This window comes from Saccopteryx bilineata, chromosome 4 (assembly GCF_036850765.1).
Source record: "Saccopteryx bilineata isolate mSacBil1 chromosome 4, mSacBil1_pri_phased_curated, whole genome shotgun sequence".
NCBI classification, from domain to species: Eukaryota; Metazoa; Chordata; class Mammalia; order Chiroptera; family Emballonuridae; genus Saccopteryx; species Saccopteryx bilineata.
This window is the reverse complement of record NC_089493.1, coordinates 69,824,992-69,841,887: the sequence shown is the minus strand read 5'-3', so window position 1 is coordinate 69,841,887 and position 16,896 is coordinate 69,824,992. Positions and strand designations below refer to the sequence as shown.

General features: G+C 37.6%; 1 protein-coding gene across 3 annotated transcripts in view; it reads right to left on the bottom strand.

Annotated features, from left to right (window-relative positions):
• Nucleotides 1-16,896, bottom strand: part of SPPL2A (signal peptide peptidase like 2A) — a 66,435-nt gene that overhangs the window by 27,402 nt on the left and 22,137 nt on the right. For all 3 annotated transcript variants that reach the window (XM_066276392.1, XM_066276390.1, XM_066276393.1), the window contains exons 4-8: nucleotides 15,041-15,130; nucleotides 14,462-14,595; nucleotides 9,750-9,901; nucleotides 6,803-6,899; nucleotides 6,255-6,356 (exon numbers count right to left, since the gene is read on the bottom strand). In XM_066276392.1, the coding sequence (XP_066132489.1) occupies nucleotides 6,255-6,356; nucleotides 6,803-6,899; nucleotides 9,750-9,901; nucleotides 14,462-14,595; nucleotides 15,041-15,130 (575 nt within the window). The remainder of the gene's footprint in view (nucleotides 1-6,254; nucleotides 6,357-6,802; nucleotides 6,900-9,749; nucleotides 9,902-14,461; nucleotides 14,596-15,040; nucleotides 15,131-16,896) is intronic.

Here is a 16,896-nt window from a genome sequence, read left to right as displayed (position 1 = left end):
GCTCTGTGGCCTCTGCCTCAGGCGCTAGAGTGGCTCTGGTCGCAACATGGCGACGCCCAGGATGGGCAGAGCATCGCCCCTGGTGGGCGTGCCGGGTGGATCCCGGTCAGGCGCATGCGGGAGTCTGTCTGACTGTCTCTCCCTGTTTCCAGCTTCAGGAAAAAAAAAAAAAAAAAAAAAAAAAAAAAAGCTGACTCATTCGTGCTGGAGGCGGCCATAGCTGGGGGAGGGACTGAACCTTTCACAAAACAGAGCTGAAGTGCTTCCGGATCAGAGATCTCCGGACATCTATCCAGCTCCAATCAGCACAAGACACAGCTGAAAACAAGAAGTGGGGAGGAGGGGCAGTAACTCAGGTCTCCATGGATATCTGAGATACACCTCCCCCTACTGAAGCTGAGAGAAAAAACCCTGCCCCCAGTGAGATTAGTTGGAGGAAGAGACCTTCAGCGTCTCAGGTTACACCCACAGCATTCCTGGATACAGTTTCAAGGAAGCCCCCTGCTGAGATCAGTTAACAAGACTATCACCTGTTAAGAAAACAAACAAATCAAGACTTCAAAGCTGCCCAAATCCGAAAGTGGATTACAAATAATAGCTGATACCAACCCACGAAGACCTAAAAATAACACAACTGAAAACTGGAGGCAGACAACACCAAGCCTAGACTCAATCAACTCTACAAATAAAAAAAAAAAAGATGAGAAAACAAAGGAGTGCAATCCAAATGAAACCACAAGAGACACTTTCGAGAGATGAACTGAGTGATATGGAAATAATCAAACTTCCAGATGCGGAGTTCAAAATAATGATTGTAAGGATGCTTAGGGATCTTAGAACAACAATGGAGGGGGAGTTTGAAAACCTAAATAAAGAAATAGCAAGTATAAAAAAGAATCAGTTGGAGACGACAAATACAACATCAGAAATAAAGACCACAATGGAAGGAATTAAAAACAGGATAGATAGAGCAGAGGATCGAATCAGAGAGTTAGAAGACAACTGGAATGAAGGCATGAAAGCAGAGAAGAAAAGAGAAAAAAGACTCAAAAAGTCAGAGGAAACTCTTAGAGAGCTCTGTGACAACATGAAGAGAAATAACATCCGCATCATAGGGGTTCCTGAAGAAGAAGAAAAAGAACAAGGGATAGAGACTTTGTTCAATCATATCATAGCTGAAAACTTCCCTAAATTAATGCAAGAGAAACTCTCACAAATCCAAGAAGCACAGAGGACTCCATTAAAGAGAAACCCAAAGAAACCTACACCAAGACACATCATAATTAAAATACCAAAGCTAAGCGATAAAGAGAAAATATTAAAAGCTGCAAGAGAAAAAAAAGTTATCACCTACAAAGGAGCCCCCATAAGGATGACATCTGACTTCTCAACAGAAACACTTGAGGCCAGAAGGGAATGGCAAGAAATATTCAAAGTAATGCAGAACAAGAACCTACAACCAAGACTACTTTATCCAGCAAGGCTATCGTTTAAAATTGAAGGAGAAATAAAAAGCTTCCCAGACAAAAAACAACTCAAGGAATTCATTACAACCAAACCAATGCTGCAGGAAATATTAAGGGGCCTGGTGTAAACAGATAAAGTGGGAAAAGAATACAGAAAAAAAAAAAAGAAAAAGGAATACACCTTTAAAGAAGAAAATGGCAATAAACAACTACATATCAATAATAACCTTAAATGTAAATGGATTAAATGATCCAATCAAAAGACATAGGGTAGCTGCATGGATAAGAAAACAGGACCCATACATATGTTGTCTACAAGAGACACACCTTAGAACAAAAGACACACACAGATTGAAGGTAAAAGGATGGAAAAAAATGTTTCATGCAAACGGAAATGAAAAAAAAGCTGGGGTAGCAATACTTATATCAGACAAATTGGACTTTAAAACAAAGGATATAGTAAGAGATAAAGAAGGCCACTACATAATGATAAAGGGAGTAATCCAACAGGAAGATATAACTATTATAAATATCTATGCACCTAATATAGGAGCACCCAAATATATAAAACAGACTTTGATGGATTTAAAGGGCGAGATCAACAGCAATACTATAATAGTAGGGGATTTCAATACCCCACTAACATCACTAGATAGATCCTCAAGAAAGAAAATTAACAAAGAAACAGCAGACTTATTGGAAACACTAGATCAACTCGATTTAATAGATATCTTCAGAACCTTTCACCCTAAAGCAGCAGAATATACATTCTTTTCAAGTGCTCATGGTACATTCTCTAGGATAGACCACATGTTAGGGCACAAAAGTGCTCTCAACAAATTTAAGAAGACTGAAATCATATCAAGCACTTTCTCCGATCACAACGGCATGAAACTAGAAATGAATCACAGCGGAAAAGCTCAAAAATTCTCAAACACATGGAAACTAAATAGCAGGGTATTAAATAATGAATGGATTAAGAATGAGATCAAAGAAGAAATAAAGAAATTCCTAGAAACGAATGACAATGAGCATACAACAACTCAAAATTTATGGGACACAGCGAAAGCAGTGCTGAGAGGGAAGTTCATAGCACTACAGGCACACTTTCAGAAGCTAGAAAAAGCTCAAATAAACAACTTAACCCTGCATCTAAAAGAATTAGAAAAAGAACAGCAAGTAAAGCCCAAATGTAGTAGAAGGAAGGAAATAATAAAGATCAGAGCAGAAATAAATGACATAGAGGCTAAAGAAACAATACAGAAGATCAATGAAACTAGGAGCTGGTTCTTTGAAAAGGTAAACAAGATTGATGCACCTTTAAGTAGACTCACCAAGAAAAAGAGAGAGAGGACTCAAATAAATAAAATTAGAAATGAGACAGGAGAAATAACAACTGACACAACAGAAATACAAAATATTGTAAGAAAATACTATGAAGAACTGTATGCCAAAAAACTAGACAACCTAGATGAAATGGACAAATTCCTTGAAACGTACAATCTTCCAAAAATCAATCTGGAAGAATCAGAAAACTTAAACAGACCAATTACACCAAAGGAGATCGAAACAGTTATCAAAAAACTCCCAACAAAGAAAAGTCCGGGGCCCGATGGCTTCACAACGGAATTCTACCAAATATTCAAAGAAGAACTAACTCCTATCCTTCTCAAACTATTCCAAAAAATTCAAGAGGAAGGAAGACTTCCAAACTCCTTTTATGAGGCGAGCATAATTCTGATTCCAAAACCAGGCAAAGACCACACAAAGAAAGAAAATTATAGGCCAATATCTCTGATGAATATAGATGCTAAAATCCTCAACAAAATATTAGCAAACCGGATCCAACAATATATGGAAAAAATCATACACCATGATCAAGTGGGATTTATTCTGGGGAGGCAAGGCTGGTACAATATTCGTAAATCAATCAATGTGATTCATCACATAAACAAAAAGAAGGAGAAAAACCATATGATAATTTCAATAGATGCAGAAAAAGCATTTGATAAAATCCAGCACCCATTCATGATCAAACCTCTCAGCAAAGTGGGAATACAGGGAACATACCTCAACATGATAAAAGCCATCTATGAGAAACCCACAGCCAACATCATACTCAATGGGCAAAAATTAAAAGCAATACCCTTAAGATCAGGAACAAGGCAGGGGTGCCCCCTTTCACCACTCTTATTTAACATAGTCCTGGAAGTCCTAGCCACAGCAATCAGACAAGAAGAAGAAATAAAAGGCATTCAAGTTGGAAAAGAAGAAGTAAAACTATCATTATTTGCAGATGATATGATATTGTATATAGAAAACCCTAAAGTCTCAGTCAAAAAACTACTGGACCTGATAAATAAATTCAGCAAAGTGGCAGGATATAAAATCAATACTCAGAAATCAGAAGCATTTTTATACACCAACAATGAACAGTCAGAAAGAGAAATTAAGGAAACAATCCCCTTCACAATTACAACCAAAAAAATAAAGTACCTAGGAGTAAACTTAACCAAGGAGACTAAAGACTTGTACTCGGAAAATTACAAAACATTGATAAAAGAAATCAAGGAAGATACTAACAAGTGGAAGCATATACCGTGCTCATGGTTAGGAAGAATAAACATCATTAAAATGTCTATATTACCCAAAGCAATTTATAAATTCAATGTAATACCAATTAAAATACCAATGACATACTTCAAAGATAGAGAACACATATTCCAAAAATTTATATGGAACCAAAAAAGGACACGAATAGCCTCAGCAATCTTAAAAAAGAAGAATAAAGTGGGAGGTATCACACTTCCTGATATTAAGTTATACTACAAGGCCATTGTACTCAAAACAGCCTGGTACTGGCATAAGAACAGGCATATAGATCAATGGAATAGAACAGAGAACCCAGAAATAAACCCACAGTTCTATGGACAACTGATATTTGACAAAGGAGGTAAGGAAATACAATGGAGTAAAGACAGCCTCTTTAACAAATGGTGTTGGGAAAATTGGACAGCTACCTGCAAAAAAATGAAACTAGATCACCAGCTTACACCACTCACAAAAATAAACTCAAAATGGATAAGACTTGAATGTAGGCCGTGAAACCATAAGCATCTTAGAAGAAAACATAGGCAGTAAGCTCTCCGACATCTCTCGGAGCAATATATTTGCTGATTTATCTCCACGGGGAAGTGAAATAAAAGACAGGATAAACAAATGGGACTATATCAAACTAAAAAGCTTTTGCACAGCTAAAGACAACAAGAACAGAATAAAAAGACAAACTACACAATGGGAGAACATATTTGACAATACATCTGATAAGGGGTTAATAACCAAAATTTATAAAGAACTTGTAAAACTCAACACCAGGAAGACAAACAACCCAATCCAAAAATGGGCAAAAGAGATGAATAGACACTTCTCCAAAGAGGACATACAGATGGCCAATAGGCATATGAAAAAATGCTCAATATCACTAATCATTAGAGAAATGCAAATTAAAACCACAATGAGATATCACCTTACACCAGTCAGAATGGCGCTTATCAACAAAACAACACAGAATAAGTGCTGGCGAGGATGTGGAGAAAAGGGGACCCTCCTGCACTGCTGGTGGGAATGCAGACTGGTGCAGCCACTGTGGAAAACAGTATGGGGATTCCTCAAAAAACTGAAAATCGAACCGCCTTTTGACCCAGCTATCCCACTTTTAGGAATATACCCCAAGGACACCATAGAACGGCTCGAAAAGGAGAAATGCACCCGCATGTTTGTGGCAGCATTGTTCACAATAGCGAAGATCTGGAAACAGCCCAAGTGTCCGTCAGAGGACGAGTGGATTAAAAAACTTTGGTACATATATACTATGAAATACTACTCAGCCATAAGAAATGATGACATCGGATCATTTACAATAGCATGGATGGACCTTGATAACATTATACGGAGTGAAATAAGTAAATCAGAAAAAAAACTGAGATGAATCCATACATAAAAGGGACATAAAAATGAGACTCAGAGACATGAACAAGAATGTGATGGCAACAGGGGCGGGGGGGGTTGGGGGAGGGGGGAGGGGGTGAAGAAGGAGAGAGGGGTTAGGGGAGGGGAGGGGCACAAAGAAAACCAGATAGAAGGTGACAGAAGACAATTTAACTTTGCGGGAGGGGTATACAGCACAATCAAATGTCAAAATAATCTAGAGATATTTTCTCTCAACATATGTACCCTGATTTATCAATGTCACTGCATTAAATTTAATAAAAAAAATATTAATATTAAAAAAAAAAATAAAACATCGTTCAGACTTAAATATAAATAAAACGGAAATAATGTAAGTTATTTATTCTTTCTCTGTGGACCAGTACCAAATGGCCCATGGACTGGTACCGGTCTGCGGCCGGGAGGTTGGGGACCACTGCTCTAGCATACTTATATTCTTTTGCACTTTGCATTTTTTCACTTAAAAATATATTTTAGAAATCACTGCACAGCAATTCATAAAAAATTTCATTCTTTATAGCTGAATTGTACTCCATAATTAAGCATATAATTATGTCTACTTCAGCTTAAATGTTTAAATCATGATTCATATTTCCTTTTCTATATGACCTCAAGTCTGTTAGCACAAGATCTGCTTATTTAACAGGTAACTTTTTTCAAAACTATGGTATTCTTGGATAAAAGCAAAAACTTGCATAATAATGACAATGAATAACTATCAGGGCAAGACATAAAATAATCCATCTGTAACCTAAAAGCAAATAAATCAAGTGTTTATACCTGTCTTCATTTCTAAACACGGCCCAAACAGCAGTTACTGCTATGCATAGTCCAGAGAGAAAGATACGTCTCACTTCAATGCTTTTGCCACAACACACAATCCTAAAATAAAGAAAAAAAAACCCAAGTGGAAACAGGTTAGTTTACCCTGCAGATGAAATAAAATGTTCAGTTAATATGAGAAATGACAAATGTTAACCACAGCCACAAGAAAGCTATTGAAATACCAATTTAAAAGTCTTTATTTTAAGTAAAATGTAATAAAATAAAATGTTTATCAGTTAAATGGAACTTTCTGTGATGATAAAAAATATTCCATATTGGTACCATTCAATACAGCAGCCATTAGCATCATGTAGCTATTTAGCACATGAAATAACGTGGCTAAGACTAAGGATACACATTTTAACTTTATTTAATCTTAATTTAAATTTAAATAGCCACATGTATGTGAACTGCACAGGTTTAATATAAGACTCCTACTTTTTCTTGTATTGTCTTAAATGACAAAAACCAACATTACAGAATTCCTCATAAGAGATACGTACGCGCACTGTCCATATGGTATCGTAGAAATCAGTGCAACCAGACAGTTGTACAGACTCATCGCGGAGGCTATGCAGAAAATTGCTATCATAACATAAACTAGAAAAAAAACACAGTTATATGAGAACAGGAAAAAATATAACAAGAAGATATTTACACAGTAGTATTAATTCTTTAGCTTTCTCTTGGTTCATGATACTTTCAATGCAATGACCATATTATAATCTGAATTGGTTACTAAACTGACCAAAAATATTTTGGTCTTTGAGTTTTAAGAGTATTTTGTAGTTTTAGTTCCATTGTACACTGGTAAGGTTGCTTAAGGGACTGGCTCTGCATTTACTATCATTCAATGATTCATACTGACATGTTTGTTATGGTAAATAGTTCTATGGGCCAATGGCTGGTGGCTCACTAGATAGTGTCGGCCCAGCGTGTGGATGTCCTGGGTTTGATTCTCGGTCAGGGCACACAGGAGAAGCGACCATCTGCTTCTGTCCTCCTCCCTCTCCCTCTTCCACTCCCACAGCCACTGGCTCAACTGAGTGGCCCAGGCTCTGAGTATAGCTCCGTTGGAGTGCATCAGCCTCAGGTGCTAAAAATAGCTTGGTACTTGAGCATCAACCCAAGATGTAGTTGGGTGGGTCCTGGTCAGGGTGCATGTCGGAGTCTGCATGACTAGCTCCCTGCCTCTCACCCTAAAAAAAAAAGTTCTATGAAGTGAGCTGCAGACATGTATGAAAATGTAATTTTAATGTAAGAAATGGAAGAATTAATAAACCATTATAAAGATTTTTTTAAATGCAGCTTAGAAATGAGAACTGACACCTTAGACATTAGCCACACTATCTATATTTTCCTAAGGTAGAATTTATCTATAATTTGACCTGTGGTAAAACCAAATCCATTTAAACAAACCTCTTTGTTATGATACAATACTAAGGCAGTCAAAATTGGCAAGTGTTCTTCTATAATAGCTATATTATTTGAGAATTCTTTAAAATTAAAAACATGATTTCTTTGTTGTTCAAATGGGGGAGGATTATTATATTCTAAAATAAAAAATATTCATCTCCTAATCAAAATTTGACAACAGAAAAACAAATTTTACCTAAATTTTTCAAATTCCACTAAATTGCAGAAAACTATTACTGTTCTGCAGGTAAGAGAAAGTAATCTAAAGACAGTAAATCAGGGAGAGCTACTTCTTAACTGACGGTTTTGAACAAATTACTTTTTAGTCCCTTGAGTCTCATCTTTAAAATATGAAATGTAATAATACCCATGTCAGGATTATTGTGAGAATTTATATAAGTTACTATGTATAAAATGCTTACAACAGTGTCTGGCACATAATAAGTTTTATCTGTTATTTGTTGTTATTTTATCTATTGGTTACATATGGTATTATAGATAGTAAGATAGCCAAAGATTGCCAAGTAAAGATTGGTAGATCATCCATGAAAGGTTTCCAATCCAAGTTTTAAAACACTGGTAGAAATCAGGCTCTTGAAACTCAAACAGATTTTCGGTGTCTCATTTAGTGTCATACTATAGCTAAGAAAATAACTGGGCATAGAAAAGAGTTTGGTTAATATAACTGTCTTTAGTTACTTCCTTGAGCATGACAATCATAAGATATATAGTAAGGAGAATCTTAGCAATGTAGTATAGTCTCATTATTTGAGATACTAAAAAAAGTCAGCATATTTAGCCATAAGAAACCATTTGGAATTAAATATTACAGTATCACATAAGATAATCATGGAGTTATATTTAAATCCCATGTCCTGGGATAACCTTGAGGTTTAATGATTTTTCTCCTACATCAAAAATTACATTTATAAACAGAGTCAACTTTTAAAAGAGCTATCAGCTTATGGAAATATCTCACCAAAAATTAAAACATGTTTTAGGACAGTGTACAGGAACCTCTTATTTTCTATAAAAAAAAAATTGACTAAGGGATAGATACAAACAATCAAAGGCTATTAAAATAGAAAAATTACAACATAATACAAATAACACTCTAGAACCCACTCTCCCAGAAACAGATTGATGTATCAGTCATATTCAAAGCAAAATACTTTTCTAATAGGAACTATATGTCATTGGTCAGATTTTTTAAATTTCTGCCACTGGACATGAGAAATCAAATAAGCTGAAACTAACCTCAGGGCCTCAGTTTTCTAGTCTGGAAAATTACTCTAATATTTCCAAATAAGCATTGTAGCCTTTGGTGGTTTTTACAAAGTGTTTTTGCTAGTTCTCATCAGGCACACATCCCCTTTTCCTGGTCTTACCATCTCCTCTTTGTGCTGTATATCAGCCAGAGATGGCAAATTTCCATCCTCTCAGACAATTAAGAAGAATGTCCAGGGCCTGGACAAGACAGTATGTTCTTACCCCTACTTACCTACAGGAAAAAGTATCAGACCACAGGCTGTGTGTCTTTAGAAGTAGTATGACTCTAACTGTTATCAGTAAAACAAAATTCAACTAATCCAACATCTTGAGTTGCAAACTGACAAAATAAATAAATAAACAAATAAACTAACTAACTATACTTTGGGGGTAAGCAAAGACAATAAATCAGTAATTTGAATAGTCTTCTATTTCAGGAAACTAAATATAGCCACCAAGAAGTCCTTAGCCTGCTCTTTAGACATCAGGATTTTATGCTTTATCTGCAGAGAGGGAAATTTAGAGGCCAGAGCAATTCTTTCAAGTCATCCATGAAGAGTTCTTATCTCAAGAGTTCAACTGGAATTTTTTTTTTTAATCTCTGAGTAATAGGGACCTAACATTTCCAACAATTTAAAGTTAATATCACTTTTTAATTATTCCTTTAAGTGTTCCAGGTAGAATACCTTAGAGGAAAAAGATAAATCTGGCAAAATAAGTGAAAAGATTACATGCTAAAAATAACCATAAAATATAACTTCTTACCCAACCATTTGTAGAAGAAATAAAGTAAGACCATTATAACACAGCACATGACCACAAATAGTACAACTGTTGGAGGACTAAATGTTAAATATTCTTCCTTCTTTCTCCTCATTTCTCTATCTTCAGTGTTTGTCATTGCCTTCATGTTTTCCCTGAATAAACACACACAGGAACTTCAGCAAATTTCTTCCAGGTACAGTTATTTTTAAAATCTTTAACACCAACTTAAATTTGTTATTGATTATAAAGTAATACACTTAAAAGGAAAAAGAAATATTTAATCCAGAAAGTAAAACTCTATTATTCTACCCCCCATAGATAGTTATTAACCACTTTTGGGGTTTTTTGTTTGTTTGTTTTTTTTACAGAGACAGAGAGAGAGAGTCAGAGAGAGGGATAGATAGGGACAGACAGGAATGGAGAGAGATGAGAAGCATTAATCATCAGTTATTTGTTGCGACACCTTAGTTGTTCATTGATTGCTTTCTCACATGTGCCTTGACGTGAGCCTTCAATAGACCGAGTAACCCCTTGCTCAAGTAAGCGACCTTGGGTCCAAGCTGGTGAGCTTGACTCAAAGCAGATGAGCCCACGCTCAAGCTGGCGACCTCGGGGTCTTGAATCTGGGTCTTTCCGCATCCCAGTCCAAAACTCTATCCACTGCACCACTACCTGGTCAGGCTTTTTTGTTTGTTTGTTTTTTTAGTGAGAGAGAGAGGACAGATAGGAAGGAAAAGAGATAAGAAGCATCAACTCGTAGTCACGGCACCTTAGTTGTTCACTGATTGCTTTCTCATTTGTACCTTGACCAGGGGGCTCCAGCTGAACCAGTGACGCCTTGCTCAGAGAACTTGGGCTCAAGCCAGTGACCTTGGGCTTCAAGCCAGCAATCTTTGGGCTCAAGCCAGTGACCACGGGCTCATGTCTATGATCCCAAGCTCAAGCTGGCGACCCTGTGCTCAAGCTGGTAAGCCTGTGCTCAAGTCATATGAGCCTGTGCTTAAGCTGGAGACCTTGGGAATTCAAACCTTGTTCCTCAGGGTCCCAGGTCAACGCTCTGTCTCCTGCACCACCACCTGGTTAGGCAACCATTAACTTTTTTCATTTATTTATTTATTTTGAAAAAGAGAAAAAGAGAAGTCAATTTGTTGTTTCATTTATTTATGCTTTCACTGGCTGATTCTTGTATGTGCCTTGACCCAGGAAAGGACTTTAGGAAGGCTATCTGAGATAAGAGAAGGGAATTTGGGGAAAGACACACAAGCACCTCCCTAAAACTGTAGAGCTACAGGGCTATTAATGTAAGTTTCAATAAAAGTAATACCCAAGTGGGAAAATGTGCCAACCTATGATATCTCTCATTACAAACAGATGCATTTAAAGACATATTTTTTAAATCAGAATACACATGTAAGCCATAATTATAAAAGATTTATATATTCGTACTCAATGAAATAGAAAGCACCAGGCAGCCCTGGCTGGTTGGCTCAGTGGTAGAGCACTGGCCTGGCGTGTGGAAGTCCTGGGTTCGATTCCTGGTCAGGCCACACAGGGGAATCATCTATCTGTTTCTCCATCCTTCCCCCTCTTCCTTCCTTCTCTCTCTCTCTTCTCCTCCTGTAGTCATGGTTCAAAGGAGCAAGTTGGCCCCAGGCGCTGAGAATGGCTCCATGATCTTGCCTCAGGCACTAAAATAGCTTGGTTGTCCAGCAATGTTGCAATGGCCCCAGATAGGCAGAGTATTGCCCCATAGGGGGCTTGTCAGGTGGAACCCATTCAGGGCACATGTGGGAGTCTGTCTCTCTGCCTACCTTCTTTTCATTAAAAAAAAAAAGCACCAGGCAATTTCTTGAAGAGAAAACATATACTAGATTTATATTGCATTAAAATACTATAATTTGCCCTGGCCGGTTGGCTCAGCGGTAGAGCATCGGCCTGGCGTGCGGGGGACATGGGTTCGATTCCCGGCCAGGGCACATAGGAGAAGCGCCCATTTGCTTCTCCACACCCCCCTCCTTCCTCTCTGTCTCTCTCTTCCCCTCCTGCAGCCAAGGCTCCATTGGAGCAAAGATGGCCCGGGCGCTGGGGATGGCTCCTTGGCCTCTGCCCCAGGCGCTAGAGTGGCTCTGGTCGCGGCAGAGCAATGCCCCAGAGGGGCAGAGAATCGCCCCCTGGTGGGCAGAGCATCGCCCCTGGTGGGCGTGCCAGGTGGATCCTGGTCGGGCGCGTGCGGGAGTCTGTCTGACTGTCTCTCCCCGTTTCCAGCTTCAGAAAAATACAAAAAAAAATACTATAATTTGTCTTTTTAAAAAATTGTACTCTTTAATTTCTCAAGCCTGGCCTGTGGTGGCACAATGGATATAAAGCGTCAACCTAGAACGCTGAGGTCGCCAGTTTGAACCCTGGGCTTACCTGGTGAAGGCACATATGACAAGCAATCAATGAACAACTAAAGTGAAACAACTATGAGTTGCTTCCTCTCTCTTTAAAAATCAATAAAATAAATAAATACAAACATTTCTCAAGAGCCACATGCAATGGGGGAACCTAAGCTTTCTTCCATGCCATCTCCAGTTTATGAAGCTTGAGGACCAGTGAGCTCATTATAATAGGACTTGAAGTCTCTCCTGAAAAGTCTTTCTATGGAACCAAGGTATCGTTCCCTTTTGCATAAGGTCCACCTTGCATTTGGCAGGGTAATTCTGGGTTGTGAGATCCTGTTCTGATCAAAATTCCCCTTCTCTAAACCTTATTCTCTCTCCCCTTCTCTTTCAGTCTTAATCTTTACTTACTAAATGCTAATCCTTATGTTCTTAATAATTCTACTTTCCCAGAGATTTTCCTTTTTTATCACTGATTCATATTCTTTCTTTATACTGTCACCCCACCCCTACCCCAAACACAAATGCACTTACTTTTTCTACCTTTATCTTACTCTTATATTCAGCCAGCTCAATTTTAAAATCCATAAGCTTACAGGTAAAGAACATCTCCTTTCCTAACCTGGCTATCGAAGACAACAAATTCTTTGTTTCTGCCTATCATGACGTTTTATGAATAAAAAAGCGTATATGTAGTCCTCTCCCATCACTATCTTCTTGAGGAAGAACCTTCCCTTACATGTATATGAAGCCTGCCTTGCTAACTCACAGAGTGGTCTATGGGCCAGGAAAATCCCTTGGTAGCTTGTTAGAAATGCAGCATCTCAGTCCCACCCCAAGCCTCCTAAATCTGAACTTCTATTTTAATGAGATCTCAAAACAGTTTGTATGCACATTACAGTTTGAGAAGCACTACTCTAAAGAAACAACTTACATAGTAATAGAAGTACAGGGTGAATCTATATTAAATGGGAAAAGAGTTTTAATGAGTCAGTACCTTTTAGATAATTATTTATAGTTTCAACAAATAATCTAGCAAACAATTGGAAATCTTCTTACATTCTATGCTTTATAAAGATTAATATTAATGAAGAAAAAACAATGCTGCCTGGCCAGGCAGTGGTGCAGTGAATAGAGTGTCCGCCTGGGATGGTGAGGACCCAGGTTCAAAACCCCAAGTTGCTGGCTTAAGCGTGGGCTCACCAGTTCAAGCACGCATTTGCTGGCTTGAGCATGGGACCATAGACATGACCCCATGGTTGCTGGCTTGAGCCCAAAGGTCATTGGCTTGAGCAAGTGGTCACTGGCTCCGCTGGAGGCCCCCCCACCGTCAAGGCACATATGAGAAAGCAATCAATGAACAACTAAAGTGCCGCAACTATTAGTTGATGCTTCTCATCTCTATCCTTTCCTGTCTGTCTGTCCCCCCCCTCGCTAAAAAAATAATGTGCATATACATATGAAAAACAATGTTTACATTAAAACATGTGAGTGATATATGTTGAAACATGTTTTCCAAATTTGTAAAACATTTAAATATCAATACTCCAGGAACCTACATTTGTTAAAACCTAAGATTTCTCTCTTGATGTAAGTCAATCAAATTTTACTATTTCCAGAAATTACAAATACGTTTATTAGTTTCATTTAGTTGCAAATAAGCCATTTTTAATAAAATCTAGAGATCAATTAATTCATAAGGTGAATATATTGCCCTTTATGGATGAAAGGAAATGCTCTGAACACATTTTTTAAATTCAGAGTTATAAATATGAACTGATCTTTCTCTACTATTTGCCTGCACCAGTCTAGAGCCAAAGATATATAACTATAAGAATACTGGGTTTAGGTTGTTATTAAATAGAGAAATCCAAATTTTATGTACATTTGACATTTCTACATTTAAGTTTACATATGGGCATTTAAAATATCTATAGAATTCCTAAAGCACTGAAAAGAATGATGAGGTCACACTGTAATGACTCAACTCGAAAGGAGCTAAAAACTCCCCACTTCTTGCTTATTTTCTTCCAACTGAAAAAAATCGGCATGTTAGGATACTAAGTATCTTTGTCTTTCCTGGGAGTGATAATGAAACAGCTTAATTTAAGAGTCTTTGATGGAATGTCAGTGTTTCTCTGCCAGGAGCCTATGACCCTTTCTCAGTGAAAAGTTAAATGACCTGTATGAGGACAAACTGCAACCAGATCTTAATGGAACGATACTCTGAGGTCAGGTGGAATTTTTAATATTGTTACAGGATTAAAATGATTTCAAACAATAATTTTTAACCATTTATCACAAAAAACACTGAAGTTTAATTAAGCTTACAGTTCAATTAGTCCACTCCAGTATCCTCCTAAGGCCACAGTGAACACAGAAATTGCAAAAATAACCACCATAGTATAGTCAAAGTTAGGCCACGACGGAGAATACATTTTCACAGTAATGTTATCTCCAAGAGTCTGAAAGGCAGAAAAATGAAAAGTTTAAACACTGGAATTAGTTTTCTTCCCTCCTGCAGCTATGGCAGCAATATTCCAATTTCACTTCGGGATGGATACTATATACCAGACAGTCAAGAACACTAGAACTAGTTTTGACAACATGATATACACTCTTGTCAAAATTATGAGGCTATATTTTGTTTTATTAAATCTTGAAAGTGCAATGTTCCACACAATGAGAAAATTTTTAAAGAAATCAAAACAAATATCTCCTAAAGTCAGGGCTCTGAAACACTTTGTGCTAAATGGTAGGTGAATGCTTCCCAAGTAAAGACTTGGCAGGTGTTTATAGCTTCTTGTTAGCAAGTGGAGCATGTATAATAACTTAAATTAAATATCAGTGGTTAAAAATAAAGAGTTGTACTATTTATGAATTTTGTCTAATATGTAATTACTAATTTACCTGCTTCATATCTTTAACGTCTTTGTGGGTTATAAATGCAATCGGTATTTCCACATCATAAAATTCAGATTTATTCCCTGAGGGAGGAAACTAAAAGAAAAAACATATTATGAAAACATATAAAATACTAATATATTTACAGAATAAAATTCAAATTATTCCATTAAATATAATATTACATCTTTTTAAAGTTATAAAACAATTTTCATATGTTCTTAATATTATAACAAGAGTTCTCAAACTAATATACACAGGTAAATCATATACATGTAACACACATACCAGTACATATGTGTGTGTGTGTTTATGTGTGTGTGTTTCTAATAAAGACTTATTTACTTTAGTAATAGAAAAGAAACTAAGTTTTCCAATTAAATGTCTATCACAGGGGTCGGGAACCTTTTTGGCTGAGAGAGCCATGAACGCCACATATTTTAAAATGTAATTCCATGAGGGCCATACAATATGTTTAACACTAAATACAAGTAAATGTGTGCATTTTATGTAAGACCAACACTTTTAAAGTACAATAAGTCTCTGAATTCTTTTTAATAACGTTGTTATGCTGTTGCTAACCAATGATGAATAAAGTACTTCTTACCATTAATGCGACTTCTGGTGCTGCATGGTTTTGCTGATGGCTTTGTAGTCTGGTTGATACGTGGGAAGGTTAAGCTTCATGCAGGCGTTGAGACTTCCATCTGTTAAATGTGATCGTAGGTTGGTCTTAACATTCTTTAGATGTGAGAAAGATTGCTCACATGCCTATGTAGAGCCAAACATGGTCAGTACAGCAATGCTCACACGCTGCAGTGTGTGGTATGTGATGGGAAGCGCATTCCAAGTTTTGACAATAAACTTAGTCTGTGGGTTGAAGTTTTTTCATTTCTCCCCACTTGTGTTTGCTCGCCAACTCTGCTTGCTGTAGTGCAAGTCTTTCCAAATCTTCATTCAGCGACTTGAACTTATTCACCCACATGTCTGAGGCCTTCAGGTCAGTAGCTTGTAGCTCAAAATCTCTGACGGAGACACCAGGGATGTAACTCAGGTCGGCACTGTCCACTGCACACTCGTGTGGATGGGTGATGAATTTAAAAAGACGAGTATGCTCATGAAATTCTCCAAAGCGCACTTTGAATGACTGCAGGAGATTAGATGTGAAGCCTGCTAGCTACTGGAGATCAAGAAGTTGAGCAGGGTCACTTGCTGTGCATGCATCTTTAAACTCTCCCAGTTTTTCAAAGTGTAGTAAATGACCTGTTTCAATGCCAGCGATGAAGAGTTCCAGCTTGTTTTCAAATGCAAACACTGCTTGTTGAAGGGATAAGACTGTATTTCCAACGCCTTGCATTTTCACATTGAGCTGGTTCAGATGTTCATTCATGTCCACGAGATAGTAGAACTTCAGGAGCCACTCAGTGTTAGCTAACTCAGGATGCTCGACATTTTTCATTTCAAGAGAAGTCCGGATTTCACTCAGATAAGCTGAGAAACGGCTGAGCACCTTCCCTCTTGACAACCAACACACATTGCTGTGCAGAAGCAGACCAGGATAATTATTCCCAACTTCATCCAGCAGTGTTTTAAACTGGTGATCATTTAAAGCTCGGGCAACAGTAAAGTCGACCACCTGAATGACCAGTGACATCACCTCACCAAGCTGCTCGCCACACATCCTAGCACAAAGCGCCTCCTGATGTAGGATGCAGTGAAAACTTAGGATGGGTCTCTTTTCATGTTCAGGAAGAAGTGCTATGAATCTTCTGTTTTTCCCCACCACGCACAGAGCACCATCAGTACACACTGAAATAAGTTTATCTATTGGTAGATTTTTTTCCTTTAGCAAACTCAGTGAA